Here is an 11525-nt window from a genome sequence, read left to right as displayed (position 1 = left end):
TGCCACTTAAAGTGTACAGGACAGGCCAAGGTCAGTCCGACCTAGAGTCACATCACACGGGCTCAGGATCAGTATTTGAGGGTGCGACAGCTCCGTGAACGTTTCACAATACCGCTACGCAGATTCCGGGGGTGCCTCTCCCAAAAAAGAAACTTGAAAAAAGAAACATCATGGCGCCATGCACATGGTTTTTGTGCAGACAATATTTTTGCAATTCAATAAAAGGGCGACCACCCAGTAAAGTATTGGTTCAATGATGTTCTTTTTGTGGTTTAGTTGTTAGCAACAATGTACCTGACAAACTTCAAACTGAATTTTGGTGCTTTCCTCTAACATATTTGAAAAAAAATCAATGTTTACCTGTGTCAAGTTTCTTTTTTTGGGAGAGTATATATATGTCAGTTGGAACTTAATAAATCAAACATTCCGACTCCGCACAGAAAGCTGTAGAAACATGTGTAAGTTTACAAGTTGAAAGATGCACTCCTATTCTAATTTATGTCAAATCCTGTGCACGTTCATGTTTGCGTATACGATGGCTTACAATAGAAGGTGTTTATTTGTAGGTGTCACGACTACCACTATGTTTATCGCCCTAACAATGTAATCGTGATCGAAAGTGGCGATTTGTACAATTTTACTCTCGATCTGAATTGGAACTGAAATCCTTTGTGTGTGTGTGTGTGTGTGTGTGTGTGTGTGTGTGTGTGTGTGTGTGTGTGTGTGGTGTGTGGTGTGTGTGTGTGTGTCACGTGTGTGTGTGTGTGTGTGTGTGTGTGTGTGTGTGTGTGTGTGTGTGTGTGTGTGTGTGCATCAATCCACCAGTGCATTATACATACAAGTGCTCGTTTATTTCATCCACGCGTCTGGTACACACACACACTAAAATGATTTTTCAACGCTTTGCTTGCATTCAATCGTGGAAAATCAATTCCCGATTCGTATTGTTCACGGCTTCGCAGCAACCCCCCTCTGGTGGGGTTCCAAAGAAAGCAGATACTCTGGAAACCGATAACATTCGAAATCTAGGTTAGTTTTGATTTAAGCTTTCGCAGTCACGAATCCCATTAGATTTATCTTCACCCCATTAGTTAATTTGACCGTAATTGAAGGAGTCTAATTCGTAGTATTTTGCCCTCTCTTCCACAGTACAGCTCTTGCGGGAAGGGCGTTGGTTGTAGTTTATCTAACGGTTGGATTTGACAGGATATTGCAGAGTGGGGGTAGAGGAAGTAGAAGTGAAGAGGGGGGGGGGGGTGGGAAGGGGAAGAGAAAGAGAGGAGAGTCAGATATCATTTCGCGCTCGAATATACGCCTGTGTTTTTTTCATTTTTTTTCATGTGTGTTTGTTTGTGTGTTTGTTTGTTTGGGGTTTTTCATCAGTCTGACAGTGGGGCACCATGTTCTTTGCAAAACATGACAATGTAGCTGTTTGAAGCCGTTTTATCATTCTACCAGTACAGCAACATCTATAATGCGCATCCACTAACGTGATAAGTTCAGATGTTTGCTCGCATTACCACATTCTGGAACCGGATGGCTTCAAGGAGACCGCCACCCCCACCCACCCGTACCCCAACATTACCACCGCATCCTCACCACGGCATCCCTACTTTGGTTACGAAAAAAGCAGCTGTTCTAGAAATCTAGACAATCAAGGTTGGGATTGATTAGGCTTTGAGATTCACATGAAGCGAACAAACTTGTCCCTTTTATCATAACAACCTCCGCCAAACGAGGGGATGGGGGGCACAGTTTGTATTTATGTTAACATTGCTGTATAGTGAGAGCATGCAGTCAAAGGCCCCAACGGGTTGACGACCGCCACATACACATGAACGATCAATCATCCGTTCTGTCCGCCTGACCGTGATTGTCAGTTGATGAACAATCATTCAATATCAAACAATCGCCTTTGTTACGGGTTTTTTGACGGAACAGGTTGTTATTTCATCTGAATCGACTGCATGACCTTGTATGACCTTGAGAGCTTCGGTCAACGCTTGAATTTTGCAGTGGTAACATCCGGTTTGCTCTCTCAGAGCTGAGCATATTTGTCGAGAAGGATCGAGCAGAAAAAATAAATGACTTGGCAGGGATTCGAACTCAAGGCCTCGGGGCCTCGAAATGTTGGGGCCGATGTCTTAACCGCTTGGCCACTCCACCAGTGTTGTCAAAAATTAAAAAATTGATATTTTATATCTTTCTACGCTTGAATTACCATTCATGCGTTGCAAAAACGTACAAATTGCCATTAAAATTTGCCTTTATTTGCAAACATGTTTCACTATCGCAGTACATGTTTACACCGTCATGCTACACGACATTCGCGCCATGCAAATAGCTGCGATATTTCTATTTACATCATACAAGAAAAATGACATGAACAGTAATTGAATCTCTCCAAAGCTCTGTGCAGTTGAAAACAGACATCTAAGAAATAGTTATACATGTATTCACTTCTGAACAATGGGCGGATAGAGATATAAATCATGCTGCTTCAAAAATAAGATAACATTAATTCATATCAATGTTTTTCCTTCTTTTTCTCGATTGGCGCAGTAGCCTAGAGGTTAGAACATGCGACACGAAGTCTCGAGGTCGAGAGTACGAATCTTCGCCGGGGCGTTTACTTTTTCCCCTTGATCTCTCTTGAAGATAAAATATGATCAGTCTTGAGAGAGCAAACCAGATGTTATGCCTGCAAAATTCAAGCGTTGACTGAAGCTCTCAAGGTCATACACGCCGTGGGGTTTCGGGTAGCGTTTGCTGTACAGAATTCTGTACATGATTGTATCCCTATTTTTCAGCCCCAGAAAGTCATAAATAAACCACAGCTTTAAGTGTATTATTTTTTGTTTTCTGTGATACCCTTCAAATATAAACACGCACGCGAGAAGAAGTTCGGACGCACCATTCACACACACACACACACGCACACGCACACACACAATCACACACACACACACACTAACACTAACACTAACACTAACACGCGGGCGCGCGCACTCACACTCACACACCAAATTTCATTTTGTTTATCTTTGTTGCAAGTGTTGTCTCTCGTATATCTGCTGCTGCTGTCGGCCTTGTTCTTGCTTGCCATCGTTGTTATTTATTTGTTATTTGTTTGTGTCCACCTCATAACACCTAGTGTAATTTTGACCTACCTTGCTTTCCCTTCTGGGTCGGTTATGTTGTTGTTTTTTGAAGAAGATAAACTATTTGTGTAATCGAGATATGTTCACTCTCGTCCTAGCGGCTGTGCTGTTGTCAGTTGCTGGCTACACGTCGGGCAACGAGACCGCTCTACATTCCGCCATGTTCAATGGCTATGCCATCATCTTGTCTTTTATACTATCCTGATGTCGTCTAACTGTTCTTGTTTAAAATATGTGTTGTGTGTTTGAACGAATTGCTAAGTATTTTCACTCTCGTCACAGCGGCTTTGGTGTTGCCAGTGGAATGTTACACGTCGGGCAACGAGACAGCTCTGCGCTCCGTTATTTTCAATGGCTATGACACTGGCGTCAGACCTGATGCCGTCACCGATGTCGTCATGACGTTCCTGCCTACGTCACTTGGTGAAATTGTTAGTTCATAAACTTATGTGCTTTTCTCAGGTAGAAATAGGGTTGAAATGGTGTGGATATGTGGTAGACCTACGAGAACTGTTAACCCTGAAGTTGACATCAGCTTAAGAACTGTGTATATAATAGTCTGTGTGTCCAAAATAAGAAAAGTTATTCTAACGTGGGCTATGTGTGGCCTTTTCAGTTAGGCACAGGGACAAACCTCCTTGTTCAAAACACGAACAGGTCATTTAAAAAGCCCTTTGCTCTACGTGTTTTTGTTTTGCTACAGCGGCAATGAAAATGTTGATTCTTTGCTTTACAAATCATTTGCATCGCTTTAACGTCGAAAGCTGTTTTTACTTTAGCCAACACATATCAATGGCGATAATCGAAAGTCATTTACAATTCTTTCCAAAGTAGCGATTGCCGCTGGTTCTGTATTATGTATTAAAACTAAGGGAGAACAAGACACAATTGATGTTGTTCAGCGACAAATTCACTAGTGATTGATTAAAGTTTAAATCATCCTTTTTCTTGCAGAGCGTCAAAGATTCCACAATGCAGATAACTGGCTGGTGGATTATGGTGCGTGTAAGAGTTTTCGTTTCAATGTGTGAGAATTTTGAAAAGGAGGAAGAAAACCATAAATTCTGCAAGATCGAGCAGATCATGTTCATTTTGAAGTCGAAGGGAGGTTACAAAGATTTCATAAATCACTGGACGTGATTTAGTCCTCCCCTCCCTGCTTTTATTTTCTTGCACGTGTAAATTATTATCGCTCTAAAAATCAAACGGACTTTCAAAAAATTAAAATAGTTGGGTGATTTGATTTTATTCGACACTCTCTACCTTTATATTCTTGCATGTGCAAATTATATTCATTTTTAAGTCAAAGTGACTTTCAAGAACTAGGAAATATTGGATATTGTTTGATTACCCCCCCCCCCCCCCCCCCGCCCCTTGCCCCTCTTCATTCGCTTTCGTGAAAACTGGTTCTGTAAGCCTGAGCATACGGTATATTTCTTGCGTTTGATTGGTCGGTTGTTTATTTCTTGGTGTGTTTTTTGTTTCGTTTTTTTTCTCCGAGTGCCGATCTGTTATTGGCTAAAGATTATGAATTGATTTAAAAAAAAAAGCTTCTCCTGTGAGCATTAACGAACGGAAAACGTTAAAACATGTCCTAGAATGTTCAGTACTTGTTCTAACATTGTAATGTCTCATGCCACAGAAGGCGCTAACGGAGATAATGAAACTGAGATGTCCGGTGAATGCGTGTTTGCAGCACTGGAACGACTCTCGTTTGACGTGGGACGCTGCCAGCTACGACAACATTGATGAAACGCACGTCTATCAGCACGAGGTGTGGACACCACCCGTTATTGTCTACAACTCGTAAGTACTAATTTATGTGTAACCAAGTGCTGAAACACCACAATCACCTTTGGAGGCGAAGTCCAATCAAACAGGATTGAGAATTTTAGAGCTTATTCCTAAGCCCTATAAAAACTGTTATGCATTCGCAAAGGAATCCATGAACATACAGAGAGACAAAAGCCGCCAGACCCCATCACAAACAGAACTCTACAATCCACAGGTGTTGCCTACTTCAAAGGCGAGCAAACTCTGCAGAGTCTGCTGTGAGGGGCGACGGTAGTCTCCCTGTCACACTTGCCCCCGTTTGAATGAACTTTGTCCCCAAAGTTCCGAACCATGGACCCGCCAAGCTTAGGTCCCTCCCAGGTTCGTGGAATGGGAACAGCACGAAAAATGATTCAGTGGCCATAACGCCATTCCTGAACATATCATGTCGAGTCCCATCCTGTCGACGACGCCAAATGTAACCAAGTGCCGAAACACCACAATCACCGTTGGAGGCGAAGTCCAATCAAACAGGATTGAGAATTTTAGAGCTTATTTCTAAGCCCTATAAAAACTGTTATGCATTCGCAAAGGAATCCATGAACATACAGAGAGACAAAAGCCGCCAGACCCCATCACAAACAGAACTCTACAATCCACAGGTGTTGCCTACTTCAAAGGCGAACACCTCTGCAGAGTCTGCTGTGAAGGGCGACGGTAGTCTCCCTGTCACACTTGTATTCTGTAGTGGCGTACGTTTTCTCTACCAACAGGTGTGACGTGCACGAGGAAAATCCCGAATGGGTGGGAACCAAGCGCTGGGTAGGACTGTTTGAAAACTCTAACGAATCTCAGAAAGAAAGTAGCTCGAAAGCGAGTGAAAAGTAATCCATTTGAACAGCACCTACAGCAAACAGCCTGGATAACTTCATAGCTGGGTAAACTGTTCCGCTATTTGACCATAGTTAGAACTTGATTATTGTCCTACTGTTTACCCGTAGCTGTGTAACTGTTCTGCTATTTGACCGCAACTAAGTCAACTGTCATTATTATTTTCCACAGATGGGAAAACCGTCCTGCTATTTGACCACAACTAAGTCAACTGTTATTATTAGTATTGTCTACAGATTGGTAAACGGTCCTCTGCATGCCCGTAGCTGGGTTAAATGTCCTGTTGTTTACACATAGCTGGGTTAGCTGACCTGCTATTTGATCATAACTGGGTTAACTGTTGAACTTATTTGTACAAATCTGGCTTGTCCATGTCCTGCTGTTTTTCAAGATTAAGTTTAAACTCTTTTATTTAGATCCACTGTCTTTTGCCTGGGGGCGCGAGGTGCCCGGTTACTAGGACCACCTTGACGAGGATGTGGCTCTTAATCGCCGCAAACATCACTCCTGAACGGGAAACTGAACATTATTCAACATTGAAAGACAGCTATAATTGTTTTGCTTTTATATTGTTTTGGATGAAAATGGAATTTGAGTCCATTAAGCAAGACTCATAAAAAGACAGGTTTCATCTAGCATGTATAAAATTTCAGGAAAATCATAATACACAATGTTTCAACGATTTATCTCGTCAGTAGCACCACATTTGTTAAAAGTTTCTCGCAATGGATTTCTGAGATGGAAAAAACTTAAACAGGATTAAAATGTCAGTGTTCATGTGTTCATGTCAAGGCCAATGCAAAGCACACACAAACCAGCAGGCCGTTTTGCAGCGTAATACGTCCCAGAACGTTTTACCGCCTAAGAAACCCTTTGCCCGCGGACGGCGCTGTCAGCGCCGCCGCACCGTCTTAAAAGCTAGTGCGCAAAAAAAACAAAAATGGCGGCCGTAGTGTTTGGGTTTCATTTCGACGACAATACTTTCTTTAGTACGACGATACTTGCACATGAACTGCACTAAGGGATGATGAAAAAGTATTTTAACTCCAGATCTTTTAGAAAAATACTTTGACTGTACATATTTCCTTTAACGATCCTATTCTACGACGTTGTCATCAAAAATATCTTCGCTTGTAATCAATACCTGTTTCGTCTGTCAAACTCGATCGCATCGTTCATTGGCTGACATTCGTCCGCCATCTTGAACCCGCTCGCACAAAAGCATGCCGTTTTCCAAGCACAGAAGGCGACTACCGAGGGCGCTCTCGCAAAGAAACGTAGGGCTGGACACTGGTACTAAGGCTGATGGGATCTTTGTCGACCAAAAGAGTGGGATTCCCTGTAGGTAGAGTTATACAGGGAATACCACAGGGTGTAGTTCCTGTAGCGTTTCGCTGATATCGCTGAAAGTCACGTGATGTTTAGCAAAAATTTGATGTTTTTCGATCTTTTTACATTTAGTCAAGTTTTGACTAAATGTTTTAACATAGAGGGGGGAATCGAGACGAGGGTCGTGGTGTATGTGTGTGTGTGTGTGTGTGTGTGTGTGTGTGTGTGTGTGTGTGTGTGTGTGTGTGTGTGTGTGTGTGTGTGTGTGTGTCTGTCTGTCTGTCTGTGTGTGTGTGTAGAGCGATTCAGACTAAACTACTGGACCGATCTTTATGAAATTTGACATGAGAGTTCCTGGGTATGATATCCTCAGACGTTTTTTTCATTTTTTTGATAAATGTCTTTGATGACGTCATATCCGGCTTTTCGTGAAAGTTGAGGCGGCACTGTCACGCTCTCATTTTTCAACCAAATTGGTTGAAATTTTGGTCAAGTAATCTCCGACAAAGCCCGGACTTCGGTATTGCATTTCAGCTTGGTGGTTTAAAAATTAATTAATGACTTTGGTCATCAAAAATCTGAAAATTGTAAAAAAAAAAAATGTTTTATAAAACGATCCAAATTTACGTTCATCTTATTCTCCATCATTTTCTCATTCCAAAAACATATAAATATGTTATATTTGGATTAAAAACAAGCTCTGAAAATTAAAAATATAAAAATTATGATCAAAATTAAATGTTCGAAATCAATTTAAAAACACTTTCATCTTATTCCTTGTCGGTTCCTGATTCCAAAAACATATAGATATGATATGTTTGGATTGAAAACACGCTCAGAAAGTTAAAACGAAGAGAGGTACAGAAAAGCGTGCTATCCTTCTCAGCGCAACTACTACCCCGCTCTTCTTGTCAATTCCACTGCCTTTGCCATGAGCGGTGGACTGACGATGCTACGAGTATACGGTCTTGCTGCGTTGCATTGCGTTCAGTTTCATTCTGTGAGTTCGACAGCTACTTGACTAAATGTTGTATTTTCGCCTTACGCGACTTGTTTGATATTTCTTAGAAATTCGAGTATGGTTTGCAAGTTTTATTAAAAAAAACTCCACCCTGTGGGATTCCCTGTATACAGGGAATCCACCTACAGGAACTCCACCTACAGGGATCCCCACTCTTTTGGTCGACATAGACCCCATCAGCAGTACTTTAGCCCTCACTAATGTGAGGGGGAGAGATCATACGAATGACTCAGCTACCTACACCAACAGCGCATCACCATCCCTGGAGGTAACCTCCTCGGTCCCAGACAAAATTGATAACAAATTTGTTCGGCTTTATAGAATTGAATGAAACGCAAGGGGTAAATGCGCGGCCACTGTAGCAATCTTCGACACGAGAGAATCAATGAGTTTGTTGTGCGTGATGGTTCGAAACGGGGGCAAACATAGAAATGTCCGTTTCAGATGGAGATTGTGTGCGCAATAGTGGCTCTCGTTTTACCCTACGGCAGCTATACATAGGGTTGGGGTTGCATAATCTCGCAATGCCAATCAGCAGATTTGTGGACTTTCAAGCATTAAATCGCTTAGTCTTTTTATGGCTCAGATGAAATCGATGCTCACCATAGTTGGTGCTCTTTCATGAGCAGTCCCTTTTCGTTACCTTTCAACGAAAGGTTTAAAATTGTATGCATCCCTAAAACCACAGTTAATAGCTGTGACTCAAGTGTTTAGCACACTTGTAGCAAATCAAAAATAAATGGCCATTGTTCGGTACTGTTCGGTACCGAAGCTGCCAATAAATTGAACATGCTTAGAAAGAATAAGCAGAAGAAAAAAATAAATACATGTAGCAGTAACGATGCACATAGTGGAGTGAAGAAAATTTGGTTTGATAAATAATGTAAACAGACAAGAAGGAAATATAGAAAAATAAAGAGAAAATGTAAAGCCCAACCAAATAACAGAGAGATTATACAAGATAAGGTCCAAGCATTCAATGATTATAAGGGAACACTGAGTAAAAGTTATAATAGTTATTTAAAGCAGCTACATAAGAAAATTTGAACAATGAAGTCTTCTGACCCCAGCAGTTATTGGAAATTGATAAGTGGATGTGACCAGCAGAAGAAACAAGCGATGCATGATATATCCCGTGAAGTATTTGTAAAACATTTTGAAAAACTTAGTAATGTATCTGACCACGACTTGATTGATGTGCAAGATGATGTGCTTGATGGCATAGACCTTATGAATGAACAATTGAATGTTGATATTACAAAGGAGGAGGTGATGATATGTGTAAACAATTTAAAGAATAAAAAAAACTTGCGGATACGATGGTATTATAAACGAGTTTTTGAAATATTCCTCACCAAAACTATTAACTATTGTAACACGTTTATTTAACTTGATATTGCATACTGGGAAAATGCCTAAAGCTTGGACAGTGGGGTATATAAGCCCAATCTTTAAAGGTAAAGGCTCAACAGCCGACCCTGATAATTATAGAGGAATCAGTGTACTAAGTTGTTTTGGAAAACTTTTTACAAGTGTGATAAATAAAAGATTGCATGCATTTCTGGATGACAATTCTGTGATCGGCATCGAACAAGCTGGATTCCGAAAAGGCCACTCTACTGTAGACCACATTTTTGCACTACATTGCCTTATTGATATATTTTTACAACAAAAGAAAAAGTTATACAGTGGACGCCGCTTAATAAAACCGCGGTTAATAGAGCCAGCCGCTTATAAAAGCCGATTTCAGACGGTCCGGATTTATCACTATATCTTATGTATTAGAAAAAGCCGGTTAATAAAGCCAACCCGCCGCTTATTAAAGCCAGTTTTCTCAGAGAAATCACGTAGTTTGTGACTAAAACTCACATTATCTTGTTCTGATGTGGAAGACGACCAACAAACAAACACTCATAAAATCGTTCTTCTCTGCTGAGTAATGATTCGTGACGGTGACAGTGAAATTATTGATGTACCGAAGTGATCAAAGTACACGTACATGTACATAATTAAAACAAAAGTTCTACATCCTTCGGGAAGTGTTGTTTAGATTCAAACAAGTGTAAATGACGAAAGAAAGTGACTGAGTGACGTAAACAAAAGAGAAGATTTTTTTCTTCTTTCGAAAATGACGTATTCCTGGACCGCTGGTTAATAAATCCGCCGCTTATTAAAGCCATTTTCCGTCGGTCCAGAAGTGGCTTTATTAAGCGGCGACCACTGTATTGTGCTTTCATTGATCTGCGTAAGGCTTTTGATTCTGTGCAACGCAGTTTTCTGTGGCAGAAGCTGATGCAACGGAATATTAATGGTAAGGTATTGAATGTAATTAAGGACATGTATGATAAGGCAAAATTGTGCGTGAAGGTGAATAGTGTATTCTCCGAGGCGTTCACCTCAAACATCGGGCTTCTTCATGGCGATAATTTATCACCGATTCTTTTCTCACTATTTTTAAACGACCTGAAGCAGTTTTTGGTTGAATATGATGTCAGCCTAGAGTTGCCCCTGAAAAGAGCCCAAGAAATAGATGTTGAACGCATTAATGACTATATGTATTTGTACCTGTTAATATATGCTGATGATACTGCTATACTCGCCGAAACACCTGGAGAAATGCAAAAAGCCCTGGGTGGACTAGATCGTTATTGTAAAAACTGGGGACTAAGCGTAAATATTGAAAAGACAAAAATAGTTGTTTCATCGCGGGGGAAAATACGGAATATCCCAAATTTTGTCTTGAATGGAGTACCTGTCCAAGTAGTTTGGGATTATGTGTACTTAGGTGTACTATTTAATTATAATTAAAAAAAAATCATAATGCCATGAAACGTCAATGTTTGATTGGTAACCGTGCAATGTTCTCGTTAATTCGAAAATGTAGAAAACTAAATTTGCCAATTGATGTGCAATTGGATTTTTTTGAGAAGTGTGTACATCCAATTTTGCTGTATGGTTGTGAGGTGTGGGGATATGATTCATTAGACATATTGTCAAGGTTTCAATTGCGATTGTTAAAAATGCTTCTTGATGTATATAAAACTACACCCGCTTGTATGGTTTACGGAGAGCTTGGTCGTTACCCAATTAGAATTGAGGTACAATGTCAGTTACTGGATTATTGGTATAAACTGATGAAAGAAATGAACGATGGTGCGAATAAGATGTCTTGTTTAATGTTAAAACTACATTTGAGGTTGTACCATGTACAAAACGTTAAATTGCTCTGGTTGTCGCATGTCAATACTATGTTAAATAAGTTGGGTCTATCATATCTATGGACAACTCAGAGTCTTGCCGTCTCAGGTTTTAAAAACGTTGTAAAACAAAGGCGAAGAGATCAATTCCTG

General features: G+C 40.6%; 1 protein-coding gene across 1 annotated transcript in view; it reads left to right on the top strand.

The window, feature by feature from the left end:
• The first annotated feature begins 454 nt into the window (after nucleotides 1-454).
• Nucleotides 455-11525, top strand: part of LOC138953652 (neuronal acetylcholine receptor subunit alpha-6-like) — a 17340-nt gene continuing 6269 nt past the window's right edge. Inside the window, exons 1-5 of the mRNA XM_070325535.1 lie at nucleotides 455-458; nucleotides 3444-3592; nucleotides 4116-4166; nucleotides 4804-4967; nucleotides 5708-5818. Coding sequence (XP_070181636.1) covers nucleotides 455-458; nucleotides 3444-3592; nucleotides 4116-4166; nucleotides 4804-4967; nucleotides 5708-5818 — 479 coding nt within the window. The remainder of the gene's footprint in view (nucleotides 459-3443; nucleotides 3593-4115; nucleotides 4167-4803; nucleotides 4968-5707; nucleotides 5819-11525) is intronic.

The sequence above is a fragment of the Littorina saxatilis genome, linkage group LG2 (assembly GCF_037325665.1).
Source record: "Littorina saxatilis isolate snail1 linkage group LG2, US_GU_Lsax_2.0, whole genome shotgun sequence".
In the NCBI taxonomy this organism is placed as follows: domain Eukaryota; kingdom Metazoa; phylum Mollusca; class Gastropoda; order Littorinimorpha; family Littorinidae; genus Littorina; species Littorina saxatilis.
The sequence above is the reverse complement of the archived record's forward strand: the minus strand, read 5'-3'. Positions and strand labels throughout refer to the sequence as shown.